The 20641-nt window shown below is 47.8% G+C and overlaps 1 protein-coding gene across 1 annotated transcript in view; it reads right to left on the bottom strand.

Moving 5' to 3' along the window:
- The window catches only part of ECEL1 (endothelin converting enzyme like 1), a 48302-nt gene that overhangs the window by 15327 nt on the left and 12334 nt on the right, over window positions 1-20641 (bottom strand). The window contains exons 2-8 of the mRNA XM_081862382.1: window positions 9497-9565; window positions 8983-9093; window positions 7802-7894; window positions 6825-6949; window positions 5850-6072; window positions 4375-4473; window positions 1591-1665 (exon numbers count right to left, since the gene is read on the bottom strand). Coding sequence (XP_081718508.1) covers window positions 1591-1665; window positions 4375-4473; window positions 5850-6072; window positions 6825-6949; window positions 7802-7894; window positions 8983-9093; window positions 9497-9565 — 795 coding nt within the window. The remainder of the gene's footprint in view (window positions 1-1590; window positions 1666-4374; window positions 4474-5849; window positions 6073-6824; window positions 6950-7801; window positions 7895-8982; window positions 9094-9496; window positions 9566-20641) is intronic.

Here is a 20641-nt window from a genome sequence, read left to right as displayed (position 1 = left end):
ATCACTTTTGTGACTTTTGTGATTTGTCCCCACAAAACACTTCATCACAATTTCTTCCTATCTATTCAAAGAGCCTCTGTTGTATGATACCAAATGTAACAATTCACTGATAAATGTATTTATGTACTGGCTCACAGGGAAAACTTCAGCAATTCATATAGACATGTGAGCTCAGTTACTCAGCAGCCCCTCTGCCTGAGTGATAATTCCTGGCATCCTGATACCTGAGGGCCAGACAGGTAGCCATTCCAGAAATAACAAGCCCAGATGAAGACAAAAGGGTGTGATTAACTTGGCTGGGAAACAGGGAAATGTAAATATCTCATTACACTTGATGGGTATTTGGTGGAGGGCAAGAAGAACCATGGGGCAGGGTCCAGGATGCTCAGATTACTGCCACCAGTCCTCCCCTTTCATGATGTAACCATGATGTATTAGTGATGTAGTTTGGGGGGTGTAACATGGGGATTAGCAGCTAATAAAAGTTTGGGGGCTCTTTTGTTTGGGGCTTCCATCTTGTTCCACCTGGTGGCAGGTGGGAGTCCTGTCGTGACAGTCTTCAGTAAAGACCATGCCTACTGGCTGCTGTTTTGCTTCGGTATTCCTGGCTGTTGTTCTTGTTTTTTGTCCAAGGGAGCCCTCAGATTTCTCCATCAACAAAGTCCTTGGGGTTAGCCGCAGCTGCCGCCCCTGATCTCTGAGTTGCCCCCCCCCCAAAGAGAGGTGCCTCCTCAGACTGCCCCACAGGGGCCTGGGAAGCACCCTCTGGTCAGCGCCAGAGGCACCATTCACTTGGGGAGCTTATAGCCAGGGCTGCTGCAACGAACAGCTGTGCAAGCCTTTGGGAGGCAGAGACGCAAGAGGGCATCAGAGGAAGGAGGGAAGGAAAGAGGGACAGAGGCCAGTGTTGCCCATGGCACCCCTGACCATCGGCACATTGGTTGAAAACCACTGAATTAAGGAATAAAAATAACATTTACTTTGGGTTTACTTATAAACTTGCAACCCATTGGCATAGGTTTTGTGACCCACTTGTGTTTTACAGGACTGTTTCCTGTAAAATAGGATACACAACCACATTGCCTAAGCCAGGTGAGCTAATGTTGCAGCACAGCGCGGGGCGGCTCCCTGTATTTCTGTTTTTATTTACTGCATGCTGACCTTCAGTTTATAATTACAAAGGTGGAGTCATATGATGAGAACAACAAATCCATTACAAAACACAATTAAAAAAAAAAACATTAGAAAAATGCAATTGGGGGGAAAAAACCCAGTAATCAACAAAACAGCAGGATAAAATAGAAGCCGCTTCTTAAAACTCCTCTGATGTTAAAAGCCTAGGAAAATCAAAAAGGTCTTTGCCTAGTGCTGAAAACACATCAATGTAAGTGTTAGGTGATCTCCCTTGGGGAAAGAATTCCATAAACAGGAAGGCTCTTTCCTCACTTACCACCGGCCGTTATTTAAACACAGGTGATCAATCAACTGAAAACTCTTTAGTTGATTAATTGGTTGGGCTGCCCCTCTCTGCCCAGGGAGGTTCCCACCCCACCCCAGGAAGCGTGGGCACTGGGCTCCTGGCATGCTTGCCTCGTATTCCTTGTCAATCGCTTCTGGGTTGAGCAGGAAGTCTGGGTAGCCGATCATCACCATCATGTGCTGCAACTGCAAGAGAAGCAGGTCTCAGATACCTGAGAGGCAAGCTTGAGGGACCTGCACAAGACAATCCTCAAGAACCCGTGAGCCAGATCAGCAATGCTGGGGATCCCACTGTTACCTAAAAGCCAGCTCCCCAATGCATTTGCACCTTCAAAAGGCAGATCAGAGCTTAAAGTGAGGTGCCTAGAGATTCCAACTCTCTTTCCCCCTGGTGGTGGAGGACAATAGCTCAGACCTACTATTGGTTTAGTGGTTAAGAGTGGTGGACTAGGACCTGGGAGACCAGAGTTCAAATCTCCACTCAGCCATGAAGCTCGCTGGATGACCTTCAACCTCTGAACCATTCCTCATCAGGCTTGCTTCCCAGACCCTTGACCATCTTGGTTGCCCTCCTCTGCACACCTTCCAGCTTGTCAACCTCCCTCTTAATCTGTGGTGCCCAGAACTGGACACAGTATTCCAGCTGTGGTCTGACCAAGGCAGAATAGAGCAGTACTAGGACTTTCCTTGACCTGGACAATAGACTTCTGTTGATGCAGCCTAGAACAGCATTCGCTTTTTTCACTGCTGCATCGCACTGTGGACTCCTGCTCAGCCTGTGGTCCACCAAGGCCCCTGGATCCTTTTCACATGTACTGCTAGCGAGCCGGGTGTCCCCCGTCTTATATTTGTGCATTTGGTTCTTCCTTTCCAACTGTACACTTCTATGATTCTAACCCAACCTACCTCACAGGGCTGTTGTGGGGATCAGTGAGTAGGAAGACCATGTATGCTCCTTGGAGAAAATGGTGGGATATAAATGCAATGAATAAATAAAAATAAGAGGGTTATAGGAGGTCTGGAGCTGAGTGGAGCATCTGCTTTGCATGCAGAAGGTTTCAGGTTCAATCCTCACCATCTCCAGATATGGGTAGGAGAGGAACCCTGCCTGAAGACCTGGAGAGCCACTGCCAGTCAGTGTAGACAGCATTAAGCTAGATAGACAGACCCATGGGTGTGGCTCAGTAGAAGGCAGCTCCCAGAGTTCCCACACTGTGCCAAACGCATCCGACGGCCATAGCCAGGTTGCTTGACGGACCACCTTGTCTCTTACACACCGGCCAGATCACTGTGATCGCCCGGAGAAGCCTTCCTGACTGTGACGGCCTGGGACTCGGACTCGGACTTGGAACCAGAGGGGTCTCAGTCTGCACCGGATCCTTTGCCTCATCTGAACCAAGTCTGGGGGCTGATCCTGAAGAGCCCCAGTCTGCACAGGTTTCCCTGCAACAAACACCAGCTGGGCCAAGTCAGGGGTCTGAGCCTGCCCTGGCTCCAGATGCAGGGATGACCTCATTGCCTCCAGCTGGGCCATCACTTACAGCTGCTCCACTACGGTTGGGTCAGGGGAGGCTGAGCCCCTGGGTCTAGTAACCCACCGACGTCTCCCGAGCTGCAGAGACTGAGGTCTGAGAGAAGGAGAGACCTGAGTACTCGCAAGAGGGGTGCTCATCTTCGGGTGAAACAGGGAGGTGAGTCACCGGGGGATCAGGACCGGCCGTTACCCTGACAAAGATAAAAGGCTGTTGGACCCCGCCCCAGGTTGAGGGAGCAACATTGCTGTATGCTAGATCCTGCCTGAGATCCTGCGCCTGTCCTTGCCTGGTTTCCTGCCTTGGCCCTGTCGGTCTGACTCCTAGCAGAACCTTCGGATTCTGGACCGGACCTGGACCGTGTTTCTCAGGTCACCCCCGGGGCCAGCACACTGACTGTCCCAATGTCACATCATCTTCATTTCGTTTCTAGGCACACCAAGGCCTCTTGGTGTGCAGCAGCACCAGTAATTTGGAGCACATTCCCAATGAGATCAAACAGGCACCTCCCATGTTGATATTCCGTCAACAGCCATGAAAATGTTTTCATTCCACCAAGCATTTTTAGGGAATTAATTTGAATCAGCGTCAGTTATTTGTTCTCCTTTGGTGAATTTATACTTGTATGCCCTTCTGAATATTCTATAGTACATTGCCATGATAATTTTTTTTTTAATGAGCTGGAACTGGCAGTTCATAAATATTCTTAGAAATCATAGATGGATGGATGGATGGATAGATAGATGGATAAATAGTGCCTTCCTTTTGTGCCTCCTGGGTTGTGAGTGCAAAAGGTTTCTCAAAGTCATAGAATCCTAGAATTGCAGAGTTTGAAGGGGGACCCCAAAGGTCATCTAGCCCAACCCCGCTGCAATGCAGGAATCTCAGCTAAAGCACCCATGACAGATGGCAATCCAGCCTCTGCTTAAAAACCTCCAAGGAAGGAGAGTCTACCACCTTCTGAGGGAGACCGTTCCACTGTCAAACAGCTCTTACCATCAGAAGGTTATTCCTGGTGTTTAGTCGGAATCTCCTGTATTGTCACAAATCCATTAGTTCAAGTCCTACCCTCCAGAGCAGAGGAAAACAAGCTTGCTCCCTCTTCCGTCAGACAGTCCTTGAAGATGGCTATCATATCTCCTCTCAGTCTCCTCTTTTCCAGGCTAAACATACCCAGATCCTTCAACTGTTCCTAATCAGGCTTAGTTTCTGGGCCCTTTATCATCTCACAAAGGAGCTGATATGCCTAGCCCTTTCTTGACCTCTAGGCCCAGGGCACAATGCTCGGGGTGTGGCTTCTGGGTCTGGGTAGACTCTTCTTCGGTTCCTCCCCACACAGCCCTGCCCCTCGCCGGCCGCCTACCTTGGCTCTGGCTGCCCGCCGTGTCTCCTCATCCATCCAGTCCAATTCTTCCAGTCGACGGTCCAGAATGTGTTTGATGTCTTCCACTAGCTGCTGCACCTGGTCAAAGGAAGTCGCCCAAGGTGGTATGGGTGAACACGGAAGACACACACCATTCTCCAAGCAATTCAGGGCAAAGAGATGTGGGGAAGACCCAGCAACCCAAGGCTAGCGCAAGATATTTTGCTGGGACGTCAAAGCACCGCACGGGGGTTGCAATGAGCCCCACACAGTGCTTCAAAACCCCCTGAGACTTCTGCTTTGGGCAATAAAGGCCAGCAAAATCTGCTTTCTTTCTGCCAATGAACATTTACGAGAAAGGCAATAAAAAACAACAACAGATCAGTAACTACAGACCAATCAGTTTAATAGATAGCATTGTGTCTGAAGTGTATGCTAAGTTCCTTCTTTATCGATCAGAGGCTTAGGCCAAGGCAAACAATGTTTTTTCCAGAAGAACAAGCAGGGCTTTGATCATGGCCTTTATTGACTTGAAAGCTGCCTTTGACTCTGCCGCCAAAGATGGATGGTAGGCCATGTTGTCAAGTTCCAATTTAGATCTCGAATGCTTACATCTCGTCGGAGCTCTTTATACTATTACTGATGTCAAAGTTAGCACAGCATGCCCTCCAACATTCCTCCAGTGAAAATAGAGACATCCTATTCAATAATAATAATAATAATAATAATAATAATAATAATGGCAGCAGCAACTTATTGTACTTATACCCTGCCCATTTGATTGGGTTGCCCCAGCCAATTGAAGCAGCTTCCAGCACACAAAAAAACTTAATAAAACATTAACCATTTAAAAACTTCTCCTTGACATCTGATGGGAGGGCGTTCCACAGGGTGGGCACCACCACCAAGAAGGCCCTCTGCCTGGTTCCCTGCAACCTCACTTCTTGCAGTGAGGGAACCACCAGAAGGCCCTTGGAGCTGGACCTCAGTGAATGATGGGGGTGGAGATGCTCCTTCAGGTATACTGGGCTGAGGCCATTTAGGGCTTTCAAGGTCAGCACCAACACTTTGAATTGTTCTCGGAAACATACTGGGATCCAATGAAGTTCCTTTAGGACTGGTGTTAAATGGTCCTGGCAGCTGCTCCCAGTCACCAGTCTAGCTGCCGCATTCTGGATTAATTGCAGTTTCCGAGTCACCTTCAAAGGTAGCCCCACATACAGCGCATTGTAGTAGTCCAAGCGGGAGATAACCAGAGCATGCACCACTCTGGTGAGACAGTCTGTGGGCAGGTCATTGCTACGCCCTCTTTGGGCCCCAGCCCCACCCACCACTGGAAAGTGGCCCCCAGAAGGCTGAATACGGCCCTCAGGCTGGAAAAGGTTTCCCACCTCTGGAAACTCCCAGAATGCAATTCCCCCCACCCAATCAGAACCCTGCCTGCCCAGCATCCGCCATCTTGTGCTGGCTCCTACCTTGGCCTTGCTGGCAGAAGAGAAGTATTCTTCCACAAAGAGAGCGCCCAAAGCCATCCCAAAGTGCTTGTTGGCCTGGCTCAAGCACACTTTCCCCAGCTCCATCTGCTTCTCAGCTCCCTCCATCTCCTTGGCGAGTTCGTGGATGGCGTCTCGGAATGGCGTCGAGAGATGTTCGCTCAACACCACCGCAATGCGCCACAGCATGTAGTTGTGGAGGATCCTGCAGCAGAAGGAGGGCAAACCTGTTTAGGAGGGGGCTCGGACACTGAATATCCTGGTCCGGTGGGGTGAGGGGAAATAAGGAACCCATATAAGCCTCATTTCCCTCTCTTTTCCTCAGAGGCCCACATTTTCATATGCGGCAAAATCATTTTTCTGGCTGCAACACCTTTGTTGTCCGCCAGCAGGACCACCTTGCATGTAGAAAGCTAGCATATCAGGGAAATGAGTTCACATCATTTGGAGAACGGTGGGGAGCATTCAGACATGGAAAGCCAAACCCTTGCAGTCTGAAGTGGCAGTGTGAAAAAAAGGACTTGTTGTTTTGTTTTGCTAAATGTATAATCTGGGCTTAGGTAAGCACACCAAATTGTGGAAGAAAGGTTGATGCTAAAGGGCAGTAACAGCCACCGTAATGAGGCTAAATGTCCAATTAAAACCAGCAAAAGGAGCGGCCAGCAAGAACCACCACCAAACACTTTTTGCAAACTGGTGCGCTGTGGCACATGGCATCCCGTATGCATGAGATCTTCTGCGCATAGCCTGAGCCAACTATTGTCTTTCTGGGACTCCAGAGATCCAGCGTGGAGGGAGAACTGGATCCATGCAGTTTTCTGTAGGCATTGAATTGCAGCAAGGAGACTTCCCAACCAGTTAGTTTCAGTCCCATAGGTCGGCCTTGCGACCAACAGCCCTGTGAGGTAGGCCAGGCTGAGAGAAAGCAAGCCGGCTTCCTCTCGGCCACATCCTTACCTGATAGGTGTGGTGTGGATAAGCTCAGACACCCTCTGCATGTAGTCTGTGGCCAGCAGCACCACCTCCTCATCCTCAGAAAAATTGTCATGGAATATTCTGTCAAGGAGCCTCTTCCATTTGAACTGGAGATTAAAAATAAGAGTTTCCCAGAATGTATCCTATTTCTGTCCTTTTTATATATATATACTGTTTTTATTTATTTTCATGGTACAAAAGATAAATTTTGGGAAAACAATTGTTACAGCAGTAAACAACAAGTAACTTCTGTCCTTTTGACCAGTTCTTTCTGAATATGACTGGGTTTTGTAGGGATGGTGAATGTAGTCCAGATATTGATGGACTACAGTTCCCATCATTCCTGCTGGGAGCTGGAGTCCAGCAACACCTGGAGGGCCACAGATTCCCTATCACTGTCATATGAAACAGGCATCAAGTGGCTGTAACCAAATCCAGCCATTTTGGAGTTGATAGAGAGAGGAGCAGTGCTAGGACCCAGGGGAGCCTGGGCTCCTGATTGACTAAGGGGCAGGGCTATGGCATGGTCTATAAAGACTGTGTCAAGGTGGGTTGAACCCTCCAGTTAAAGAAGTGGGAGCTTGATTGTATCAGCCATGGACCAGACCTCCATGACCCATGGAGTGGAATGCATGACCTGTGTGCAGAACGCATGACAAAGGAGTGGAATGCATGATCCATAAGTGGAATGCATGACCCATGAGTGGAATGCATCACTCATGTGTAGAACGCATGGCCCATAAGCGGAATGCATGGCCCACGAGTGGAATGCATCACCCATAAGTGGAATGCATGGCCCATGTGTAGAATGCATTCCCTTTTGTGGAATGCACAGCCCATGTGTGTGGAATGCAGGACCCATGGGTGGAATAAACCAGTGGGGTCACAAAACGCCTCTCATTTTTTCCAACTGCTCTCTCCCGAAAGGGGAAAGTGGCCCAATACAACTGCAAACCTACATGAGGTGTGATGCGCTGTAGTTCTCCCAGGGTCACCTTGTTGTACATGGAGTTGATGTCCCTGCGCAGGTCGTCATACTCGGAGACCGTGATCTGAGAAATGGGAGAGGAAACAGGAGGGGTGGTTCTGTATCCTAATTTACCTCGCAGGGTTGTCATGAGGATAAAAGGGGGAGCAGGAAGAGCCACATACTTGAGCTGCTTAGAGGGAAGGGGGTATAAATGTAATAGGAAAGGAAAGAAACAGAAAAGAGCCCACCCCCAAGAATCCTGGGAATGGCAGCTAGGTGAGAGTGATGTTAGAGATCTCAGTCCTCTCTTTAGGGAACTACATTTCCCAGAATTCTCTAGGGAAAAGAGATGACAGCTAGGTAGTGTGCATGTGCCAGTTGGATTGTGTTTTAATGCAAAACGCACACCCCAAACGCCCTCAGAATTGTCAGCTATAATCTCACGTTTTAAATGCAGGTAAGGAGATCTTCAGAGTTTCACAGCAAATCTGAAAACCTGTGAGATACAAATGACTCAGCATCTCACAGGAGATTGTTTAGGTCCGGCAGGTGGGAACTACAGGTGGACAGGTGTAGCAGCTCCCCTGGGACGATCAGCATTGCCCGAGGTGAGCTCTGTCCCTGCGACTCAGAACTAGGGATGGCTGAATCTGTCAATTTCACTCTTCATTTCTAACTTTTACGATCATAAGTTCAAGCTTGCCACGTTTCTGCATCGGTTTGCGACCTCACTTTTTAAAAATCCTCACAAATATTTGTCAACATGTCCCCTGACATTGCAAGCAATTCCCTCCAAAATAATGCATATTTTCATGGATAAATGCACATTTTAGGCATACTCCGTGTTACCAGCTGCATTTTCCTGCACGCTATTTGGCTGAAGAAGTGCGCTGCAAAATTCAGAAATGTGCAAATGCCAAAGGAACGTCATGTTCCAGTTTGCACATTGTGCAAATCATTGGCTAAGCTCTCGCCAAAATGCAAACCAAAACCAATTCCTCCCCAATCCCTCCTCGGGACTAAGAATTGCTCCAGAAGTTCACTGCTGGGATATGATCTGACACAGGCCGCCTCTTCCAGGAATGGCCAGCCCTGGACCCCAGCCCTCATTTATTTTTCCTCTCCAGCCTTCTCCACCTTCAGAAAGGAGAAGAGGAATGGCGGACTCACGTTGGCCAGCCTTTGCTCGAGCTGCAGAATCTCGCTGGCTTTCTGCTCCACGTTGTCAGCGCCCAGCAGACTCAACAGCCTCTCCATGAAGATGCGATAGGCAGCCAAGATCTGCGAAGGGACGAAGGAATTAGCAGGCTGTGTTTGGTCGAACGGTCCTTCTTGAAAAGGCATTTGACAAACTAAATGGGCAGAGCTTGAATGGCCATTTTCCTGAGATACAGCATGATTTTATTTCTTACGCAAATATTGAGGAACACTGCCGTTCCATGCCACCAGTATATGACGATGTCTGGCTCCAGCTTGTGGGTTCGAGTTTCATGTTGGGGAAAAGATTCCTGCCTCGCAAGGGGTTGGAGAAGATGATCCTACAGTGTGCAAGACCTGCAGTTTTGAACCCAGGCACCCAGCCGATTATTTTGTTCTTTACCCACACCTGTGGGTCCAGAGGGATTCATATATTTTAAATTCCCCCAGCATAATATTTACCTGTGTGATCACACTTTTCACTCACCTTTTCGCTCTCCTCATCCTGTCCCAGGTAGAGGGTCCTCTCGGACAACGTCAGACCATCTTGATCAATCTGTTGAGGTAGAGAGAAAATACATCAGGCACAGAGGAGTGAGGGGTCCTCTTTCTTCCCATCCTATGGCTATGTCCATGCAAAACTTGCAGCACATGTGGGGAACCTTCGGCCCTCTAGATATTGCTGAACTACAGTTCCCATCTTCCATTACCATTGACTGTTCTTGCGGAGGATGGCCACAAGATTAATAACATTGCTTCTGGCAGAAGGGGAACTGCAGCAATATGGAAACGCTGCTGCAGGCGAGGAAGAGAAAAGGATTCCTTCTTTCGCCCCTGATTCATTCTGCCCAGGGCCGGTCCTACCCTTAGGCAGAGCAAGATGACTGCCTCAGACAGCACATACTGGGAGGCGGCGGTGCCTCTCAGTTCTTCATCCTGAGTTCCTGGACCACAACTTTCAGTTCGAGAAGAGAGTTGTGTGTCATGCAACTTGCCCACCACTTTTATATCTACCCTATTACTAGCAGAAAGTGAGGAGGAATTAAAGAACCTTTTAATGAGGGTGAAAGAGGAGAGCGCAAAATATGGTTTGAAGCTCAACATCAAAAAAACGAAGATCATGGCCACTGGGCCCATCACCTCCTGGCAAATAGAAGGGGAAGAAATGGAGGCAGTGAGAGATTTTACTTTCTTGGGCTCCATGATCACTGCAGATAGTGACAGCAGCCACGAAATTAAAAGACGCCTGCTTCTTGGGAGAAAAGCAGTGACAAACCTAGACAGCATCTTAAAAAGCAGAGACATCACCTTGCCAACAAAGGTCTGTATAGTTTAAGCTATGGTTTTCCCAGTAGTAATGTATGGAAGTGAGAGCTGGACCATAAAGAAGGCCAAAGAATTGGTGCTTTTGAATTATGGTGCTGGAGGAGACTCTTGAGAGTCCCATGGACTGCAAGAAGATCAAACCTCTCCATTCTGAAGGAAATCAGCCCTGAGTGTTCACTGGAAGGACAGATCCTGAAGCTGAGACTGCAATACTTTGGCCACCTCCTGAGAAGAGAAGACTCCCTGGAAAAGACCCTGATGTTGGGAAAGATGGAGGGCACAAGGAGAAGGGGACGACAGAGGACGAGATGGTTGGACAGTGTTCTCGAAGCTACCAGCATGAGTTTGACCCAACTGCAGGAGGCAGTGGAAGACAGGAGTGCCTGGCGTGCTCTGGTCCAGGGGGTCACGAAGAGTCAGACACGACTAAACGACTAAACAACAACAGCAATTACTAACACTGAAATAGAATTTAGCAGTCAGTTCCGTTAGCCCGCTCTCTGGGAAATGGGTGGGTGGTTGCCATTTTGTTCTTTGCCTCAGGCAGCAAAATGTCTTGGGCCGGCCTTGATCCTACCTCTTAACAGTGGAGGGAAGCATCTCTCACTGGGTCTGGTGACATCTGACCAGCCACACTTGGAGGCTCCTGAATCCAATTCTTCTTCTGGCAAATTTTATCATATCTAGGTGCCTTTCCCACTCATCTCTGTGCCCTTCGCCCTCTTTTCTCTCCAAGATATTTTCATTTCCTGTGCTCCAGCCTCTCGCTCCTTCTCTGCTGGTTGCGGGAGGTGCTTCTCGAGAGATGCAGAGATGGCTGGCCGCTAATGCTTAGTTTCTGAAAGGAGAGGTGCTGGGGTCTAAGCCCCTTGTCCAGCCTGCGCCCAAATCCCAGATTTAAATGTGCTCCTGTCTGTGCCCTACTTTATCCTCTCGAGGGCTCAAATAATGACCGTGAGAAATGAGACCTAATGATCACAGGCAGACAAGATTCTTAATAATCTGGTGGGAGAATGGATTATGGGATTGGGCTGCTGAGTTTTTGGACAGTACAATAGATGACGGAATGGTTTGCATAGGGGTGGGGAGCATCTAATCATTGTGCAGGAGAAGGCACTCTGCACATGCTCAGGGTTTACCATTTCTTTGTGTGTGTGTTTTGCTTCAAATGCCTAGTGCCCTTGTCAGTTTTTAAAGGCGTAGCGGGTTGCATCTCATCAATGCACAGGGAAACGGCACTGTGCAAATGTTCGGAGGCTACCAGTTTTTTGAGTATGCTGTAAAAATCTATGGTCAAATAGTTTTGCACATGAGGAAGTTACAACTATTTTTAAAACTTTATTTAGAAAGATGTATATACCACTTAAGCAAAATTATATCTAAGCAGCCTACTTAATGCATAGGGGAAAGCACTCTCTTCAAGCTCAGAGGCTACATCTTTTTTTTTTTACTCTGTCTTTTTTCAAATATTCATGGCTGACATTATATTATTGTTTCACAATTTAGAAGGGTTCCATATGTTAAGTTTATTGTGGAAGTGAATGCAATGCTTTTTTTTTTTTTTTGCAGTAGCCACAGGACATCATCCTGATGAGAATGCCACCCCAAATTCTTGTTTGTGTTTTTAATGCCATATTTGTCCATTGAAATGGTACATCTCGATTTAAATGGGAAACTGAAATGGGAAGACATTTTGATGAGGATCGTGTTGTGTGGATGCTGTGGGAAAACTTGCATGCTGCACCACGTCCACAGTAAACACCCGTCGGGGCAATAAACACACTTACAGTATTCTATTCAGAGGAACACCTAGACCAGGAACTCTTTCCCTCTAGTAAGGAACTCAAAAGGTGGATGTGTTCGCCTGCACACAAAGGAACTGGTGGGGATCTCAAGCCCAATATTCCTTGCCAGCTGACAAGCCCCACTGAGCCCCCTCCTCCCTCCCCACCTTCAAATCCTTCTTCCCCCCCACGGGATGCTATTCAGACAAAAGCCTCCCCTCTCAAGAAACAATCAGCTAATGGTGGCGGCAGCTTGTTGCCAGGAAGAATCAATCACAAGCCAGTCAGAGGCCCTGAAATAATTGATTTATTCAGATCACTTTGTTGGCCTCACTTGCTTTGAGCTCTGGGAAATGAGGTCCTGGGGACTGAGACGGGTCCTGGGTCCCTCTGGAGGGTTGGCGTTGAGAGACCCGCCAAGTCTCCCTGTTTTCCAGGGACAAACCTAGATTTACAGGAGCCGTCCCGGTTTCTGATTTGATCCCGAAGCATCCTGGTTTTCCTTAGGGTGTTCCTATTTTCACTGGAGAAATGTTGGAGGGTACGCAGTTATCTGACCCCCAAGCCCTCTGAAGGCAGCCCTGCTTAGGGAACGTTTTTTAAAAATGTTTATTGTTTTACAGTCATACCTTGAAAGTTGAATGGAATCCGTTCTGGAAGTCCGTTCCACTTCCAAAACGTTCGGGTTCCAAAGAACATTCGCAAACCGGAACATTCACTTCCGGGTTTGCAGCGTTCAGGAGTCAAAATGTCTGAGTACCAAGGCATTTGGGACCCAAGCTATGAGTGTATTACATTTTTATATGTGTTGGAAGCCGCTCAGAGTGGCTGGAGCAACCCAGTCAGATGGGTAAATTAGTAAATTAGTAAAGTTATTATAGAACGAGATGTCCCTATTTTCATCAGAGAAATGTTGTAGGGTATGCGGTGATTGTGCTTGCATGACCTTCACGGCCTAGGACCCTCGTACCTACGGGACCGCCTCTCCCGGTATGCCCCACGGAGGACCTTAAGGTCCATAAATAGCAACACCCTAGAGGTCCCAGGCCCTAAGGAAGTCAGATTAGCCTCAACCAGAGCCAGGGCCTTCTCAGTGGTGGCTCCAGCCTGGTCGAACGCTCTGTCTCATGAGACCAGGTCCCTGCAGGATCTGATTTCTTTCCGCAGGGCCTGTAAGACAAGAGTTGTTCCACCTGGCCTTTGTTTTTGTTTTTTTAAATAAATATTTATTGAAATTTTAACAAAGTACAACAAAAAAAGAAAAAGCACAAAACAGAAAAATACACAAACCACAAAAAATAGATAAAAAGAAAAAGAAGAAAGAAAAAAACCATTATTCTTTCTCTAACTTTGAAGCTCATATCCTTATTTCCTTGACCTCCTCACACCTCTCCTTTTTGTATTCCCATTTACATAATCAAATCAGCAAATCCTTACCCTCTTTCCATTTATCATCTTTAGCTTTGTATCTTAACATATCACAACTCCAATATTTTCATCCATAAATTCATTTTTGCATACTCTTTCTAACTTTGTCACTAATACCACTTATTTTTAATCCAACATCATTTTAACATTCATAAATTTTACACTGTTTCTGTAGATAGTCTTTGAATTTCTTCCAATCCTCTTCCACCAGCTCTTCTCCCATGTCTCGGATTCTGCCCGTCATTTCCGCCAATTCCATATAGTCCATTACTTTCATCTGCCATTCTTCCAGGGTGGGTAGTTCTTGTGTCTTCCAATACTTTGGAATAAGTATTCTTGCTGCTGTTGTGGCATACATAAAGAAAGTTCTACTGGCCTTTGGCTTGGAATCAACTTGATCCCCTCCCCCTCTATCCTTTCTCCTTTCTCCTTCTGTGATGGAACTCCTATTTGGGGACTTCCCTGGCTTTTTTTCTGGCCCATGTAGGACCAGCCTGGATAGCTGGCCTTGGTGAAGATTTGACGTTTTCATCCCCAAAAAGTTTTTGATTTGAGTTCCTACTGCAATGAGGCTGCATTTTAATGTTGTATTTTAATCTTGTTTTTAAGTTGCATTTTAATCAATTGTTTTATACCTGGTGTTAGCCGCCCTGAGCCTGGTCTTGGCTGGGGTATAAATTAAATTTTATTATTATTATTATTATTATTATTATTATTATTATTATTATTATTATTATTTACTGCAATTTGGGCCACATCACAGAACCATAGAATCGTCAAGCTGGAAGGGCAAGGCTTTTGTGTTGTCACTTCCAGTTCTCTAAGAGCTTCAGCTGGGTTAAGGCCCCCGTCCACAGAGCTGCAGCCTGGGAGCGCTGGACTCCATCCTTCAGAGAGCAACAGGTTCCGAGACTCTAGAAACAAGCAGTTTTGTGTCCGTGTAGCCCAGAAGCCCCAATTCTGAACATGGTTATTATCTACATGATATTTGAGAGAGGAAGGTGGGAGAGAAGCCTAGCCTGATGAGGAGCGGTTGAAGGAGCTGGGTATGTTTAGCCTGGACAAGAAGAGACTTGAGAGCAGATATGAGAGCCAAATATCTGAAAGGCTGTCCCAGGAAAGATGGAACAAGCTTGCTTTCTGGAGGGTAGAACTCGAACCAATGGCTTCAAGTTGCAACAAAGGAGATTCCAACTAAACATTGGGAAAAGCTTTCTGTCAATAAGAGCTGTCTGACAGAGAAACGGGAGGTTGTGGATTTTCCTTCCTTGGAGGTTTTTAAGCAGAGGTCAGGTGGCCATCTGTCCTGGATGCTTTTGTTGATTCCTTCATTGAGGGGGTTGGACTAGATGACCCTCGGGGTCCCTCCCAATTCTGCAGTTCTCTGATTCTCTGATTCCCAGTAGTTCTCCACAAGTCTTGCCCTCCTCCTGCCCCCTAATATTTTCTTTTTCTGTCAGAAATTTAGCATGTGGAACAAAGCTTGTCCCCTCAGCAGAATACCCCCTCCCCCTTATTTATTTTTTGGCCTGCATGTATTGTCGCACAGTACTGCATGTGCGTGTCAGGTCATGTGTTTAAGTTCTGGGTAGCAAAGGACTGGCAGATTAAGAAATTTGTGTGCATAGGTGTGTGTGACAAATTGCAGAGGGGTCATCCGGTTAGGCTGCAATAGATTGCAATGGATGCTTTGAAGTCATTTCAGCACCAGGTGTAGGGGGGGAATCACCCACCCCCGCCCCCTCCGTCCTGTCCTGTATTTTGCTAGAACAAAGGTGGCAACCCCGGGGCCCAAGTCTAAAAGAACAGAGCAAGGGACATGACCGCCAAACAGCGTGCGCAAGGCTCCCCTCATTCTGAGGGGGGAAGAAAGGCCCCTGTCACTCATAGAAAGAAACTTTGGGCACCTCTCCTCTGCTCAGAATGGCAGGGGGGCTAAGTAGCTGATCCTGGCATCCTGCGATGCATTTCTGGAGCAGCGTGTCCAAGGAAGGAGAGGCTGAGCCAGGAACTGAGCAGGAAAAGCAAACCTGCAGGTTTCTGAAAGAATATGGAGACCTTTCCCAGGTACCCTAGCAGGTACCGGCAGGTATACTGCCCATCCCGTGGGCACCACGTTGACAACCCCTGCATGGGTTGTTGTTGTGTGTTTTTTTGCAGGCCAACCTTCTACTGCTTCTTGGTAGGACCTCCCCTTTTCCTCTTCTGCGTGACCCACACAGCTACAGCAACCTTTCTCTTGCCAGGCTGGTAGCGTTACCCAGTGGGAAGGGTCAGGAGAAGTGCTCCCCGCTTGAGCATATGGCTGTCATAACCCTGACAGCTGCCTGCGTGTAATGGATGGTTTGATTCTCAGGCCCACTGCGAAACGTTGAATTCTCCGTGCAAGGTCAGAGGCACGAGCGCGGCTGACATCGCCGGGTAGGAAATGAGCCTGCAAGCTCCCACTTGGATCCTGTTCAAAATGTAAAAAGCTATGGAGGGGAGAGAACCAATATTATTCTACGAGGCCGTGATTAAGCCAGGAATGCTACAGAGACAGGGAGCAATCAGGACTGAGTCCAGCCTGGAGAGGACAAAGGGGACACAGGTGAGGGAGAAAGGCAGAGAGTGATGAACGATCCCTGCTAAGCAAAAGAGGGTACAGATATCTGCCAGGGGCTGACAGGGGAGCTCCTTCCCCCAATTGTTTAATCTCAAATGAGAAATTAAATCAGAGAGGGTTCCCCATGCAGGCCTCTTTGAATTATCATTGTTTGAAATTATCTGGGTTCACAGTGCTTAAGAAATTCTATCTTAATTGCAAGGAGGGGAAGGGGAAAGTCACAGCAAGAGTGAACACTTTTTTGTACTTAAAATATTTCTCCTAATGCTTGATCAGGCCAATGACCCATGGGTCATCACTGCCTCCTGCGAGATTGAATCCCACATCATGCAGATGTACTTTCTTTAATCTGCCCTGACTCTTCCAGCATTCAGCTTCACTGATGTCCACAAGTTGTGGTGTTCTGAGAGCTGGGGGGGAACTTTTCTCTATAGACTTTCTCCCTGGCATGACTTCCCTCTGCTCACCAGTCACCCAGCCATCGACCCCCTAAAACGTCCTCTCCTCACCCCATGCAACTGCCAGGCTCGCTTGTCCCCTTGCCAGCCCCAAATTCCAGGATTGTAACATGGCACTACAAATCCTCCAATGGACCCTGCGTGATGACAGCCTTACATTTCTATGTATATAGGAAGATAGAGCAGGCTTCTTAACTCAACTGGTACAGCATGAGACCTACGGGACCGCCTCTCCTGGTATGTCCCATGGAGGACCTTACGGTCTTCAAACAAAAACATCTTGGAGGTCCCGGGCCACAGGGAGGTTAGGCTGGCCTCAACCAGAGCCAGGGCTTTTTTGGCTATGGCTCCGATCTTGTGGAATGCTCTGTCACAAGAGACTAGGGCCCTGCGGGACTTGACATCTTTCCGCAGGGCCTGCAAGACAGAGCTCTTCCACCAGGCCTTTGGCCAAGGCACAGTCTGACCCCCTCCTTCGGTAATCCTCATAGAACTCTAGCCCAATCATAGAATCATAGAGTTGGAAGAGACCACAAGGGCCATCGAGTCCAACCCCCTGCCAAGCAGGAAACACCATCAGAGCACTCCTGACATATGGTTGTCAAGCCTCTGCTTAAAGACCTCCAAAGAAGGAGACTCCACCACACTCCTTGGCAGCAAATTCCACTGTCGAACAGCTCTTACTGTCAGGAAGTTCTTCCTAATGTTTAGGTGGAATCTTTTTTCTTGCAGTTTGGAACCATTGCTCCGTGTCCGCTTCTCTGGAGCAGCAGAAAACAACCTTTTCCCCTCCTCTATGTGACATCCTTTTATATATTTGAACATGGCTATCATATCACCCCTTAATCTCCTCTTCTCCAGGCTAAACATGCCCAGCTCCCTTAGCCGTTCTTCATAAGGCATCGTTTCCAGGCCTTTGACCATTTTGGTTGCCCTCCTCTGGACACGTTCCAGTTTGTCAGTGTCCTTCTTGAACTGTGGTGCCCAGAACTGGACACAGTACTCCAGGTGAGGTCTGAACAGAGCAGAATACAGTGGCACTATTACTTCCCTTGATCTAGATGCAATACTCCTATTGATGCAGCCCAGAATTGCATTGGCTTTTTTAGCTGCCGCGTCACACTGATGGCTCATGTCAAGTTTGCAGTCAACCAAGACTCCTAGATCCTTTTCACATGTACTGCTCTCAAGCCAGGTGTCACCCATCTTGTATTTGTGCCTCTCATTTTTTTTGCCCAAGTGCAATACTTTGCACAATGGTTGCCATCAATTTGATTTGAACTGATTTTATAATGAATTGATTTTAGAATGCTGTATTATTTTACTGTTGTTAGCCACTCTGAGCCCAGCTTCGGCTGGGGAGGGTGGGATATAAATAATATTTTTTTATTATTATTATTAATAATAATAATAATAATAAATAATGAATAATAATTAATAATAATAATAATAATAATAATAATAATAATTAAAAAAAATAATAATCTCAGGGTTGTGAGACTGGGCCCGACTTTGTTTGAAAGCTTCCTGCATTGCAGGGGTTTGGACTCCATGACCCTCATGGTCCCTTCCAACTCTGGAATTCTGTGATTCTCCAACCTGGAGAAGCTCACCAGCTGTTTTGGACTATAGCTCCCAACAGCCCTAACCAGCACAGCACTGCATGTATTAATAGTTTTTTTGCATACATCATCTTGCTGAAATCCTTACGCCATCCCTATAAGGTAGGTGAGCATCATATTGCAGACTAGGGGAGGGGAGAATGAAAGTCTGCTCTAAGGCTGCCTTGGGAGTCCATGCCAGAGGCAGAATCCAAAGCAGGCACCTTCCGATTTACAGCTCAGTCTCTTAACACTCATGCCGCACTGTCAGGCTGTAATAGTTGGTCACATCTCCCAGCTTAAGCAATTCAATGCCCTGCCCAGTAAAAGCAACCCATGAAACACAGCGAAGCCGTGTGTCTGTCCATTATCGTCTCTAACAAAGGACTCTCCTTTTTCCTGTCCTGTGAATTGGAGTCAATTAATCTTGACATAAGGCTATTATGCCGTTTCAAGCAAAGCTGAGAAACCATCATCTAACAGCAACGATGATGGATCTCGCTGGCTGTGTGACTGCAGAGGCGCTCGGATCCAGACAGCTGCGAAGCTCACTCAAAAGCCTTCGGAGGAGAGATTTGGAAAAAGGTGTCTTGACAGAGGCAGTGTTTGCCCGTGTCAGTCTGTCAGCGCGTGACACCTCATAGGGACAATGCAGCAGAGACGCAAGCAAAGCCTAATCTGTTTAAAACTGGAGTTATTTGCTTCAACCTCTTGCAAAGCCCAGACTTATTTCCTGGATTGCCAGCTTTTTTAAACTGCTCCAGCTCCTGTGCATTTAACAGAAGCCTGGGATGAAGAAGATTCCCCAGCACTCATCTCCATGCGAGGGAACGGCTTCCTTGCTGAATGCCTGTGGGTTGTGCTGCCGTTAAAGGCAAAGGAGCTTATTACTTCATTCTTTCATTTACTAAATTTATATTTCACACTTCCTCCCCAAGGAGCTCAGGGCAGCAAACACGAAAAGTCAAAACAAGGGTAAGGAGAGAGGGAGGCACCCAAAGTTACACCCAGTGATCTGAGTATTTGAACTTGGGTATCCCCATCCTTATCTAACACTCTGACCAAAGCCTTTGGTACCCGGCTGATGTTGGCTGCGTTGGCTTCTGCAGGGAACAGGATTCTGGATTGAATGGGCCAGCCGAAAGAGTGGGGTCATTTAGCGTCACCCTGCAGAACAGGACCAGCAACTCAATCTGTGATATGGTAAAAGTAAAGGTAAAGTGACCCCTGACCATTAGGTCCAGTCGTGGCCGACTCTGGGGTTGCGGCGCTCATCTCGCTTTATTGGCTGAGGGAGCCGGTGTACAGCTTCCGGGTCATGTGACCAGCATGACTAAGCCACTTCTGGCAAACCAGAGCAGTGCACGGAAACGCCGTTTACCTTCCCGCCGGAGCAGTACCTATTTATCTACTTGCACTTTGACGTGCTTTCGAACTGCTAGGTTGGCAGGAGCTGGGACCGAGCAACGGGAGCTCACCCCGTGATGGGGATTCGAACTGCCGACCTTCTGATCGGCGTCCCTTCTGTGATATGGTAGCCGTCTTCAAATATCTTAAAGGCTGTCTCATGGAAGATGGAGCAAGCTTGCTTTCTCCTGCTCTGGATGGTGGTGACTCTCCCTCATTGGACGTTGTTAAGCAGAGGTTGGATGGCCATATCTGTCAGGGATTCCTTAGCTGCAAAACCTGCATTGCAGAGGGTTGGACTAGATGACCCTCGGGGTCCCTTCCAACTAGACAGCTCTGTAGTTCAATCTCTTAAGATCCCTTAATGGGTGAAATTGTAGGCTGGCCAACATATGCCCCAGGCATGCCTGCATTCACACACGCACTGAGCTGCTCTACTCCAGAGGCTTTTATCATAAGCGCCGTGATTTAAGGAACGTTTTAAAAATCCTGAGATGGGCAATAAATCCAAGAGAAATCCAGCTCTCCTGTAAACCCAATTTCGGTCCCCCTTGGTTGGGTGGCACAGAGCAGTATAACATGTTGACACGTGCTCAAGGGACGCGGAGCGGAAGCAAAGAACAACCCCACTTGCTGGCCCCGTAAATCTTTGGATTTATGGCCATTTGGGGGCAGGCGGCCCTCTGCTTCTCCTCCCGCACGTTAATGCAAACAATCCAGGCAAAAAGCCTCGCAGGCGCAGAGCTGTCCCAGGACACAGCCTCTCCCCGTTTGCACATACACATTTCCCATCACTTGGGGCTTGTCTGCACATCCATGGGCAGATGTGCCACAGTCCCACCAAAGCCACTGGGCACGACGTTGTGCATTGCTTAAACATGTCCATCATCCCACCTAGGAGGTGCCAGAGCGCTGCAGTGCACAGATGGCTGTGGACAGTTCTGTGACTGGGGAACCTGTTGCCCTGCAGATGACTCCAACTCCCATCAGCCCCGTCCAGCATGACCAGCGCTCTGGGATGAT

Source organism: Podarcis erhardii (genome assembly GCF_964252035.2).
Source record: "Podarcis erhardii genome assembly, chromosome: 5".
NCBI lineage: Eukaryota > Metazoa > Chordata > Lepidosauria > Squamata > Lacertidae > Podarcis > Podarcis erhardii.
This window is presented reverse-complemented; position numbering and strand designations above follow the sequence as displayed.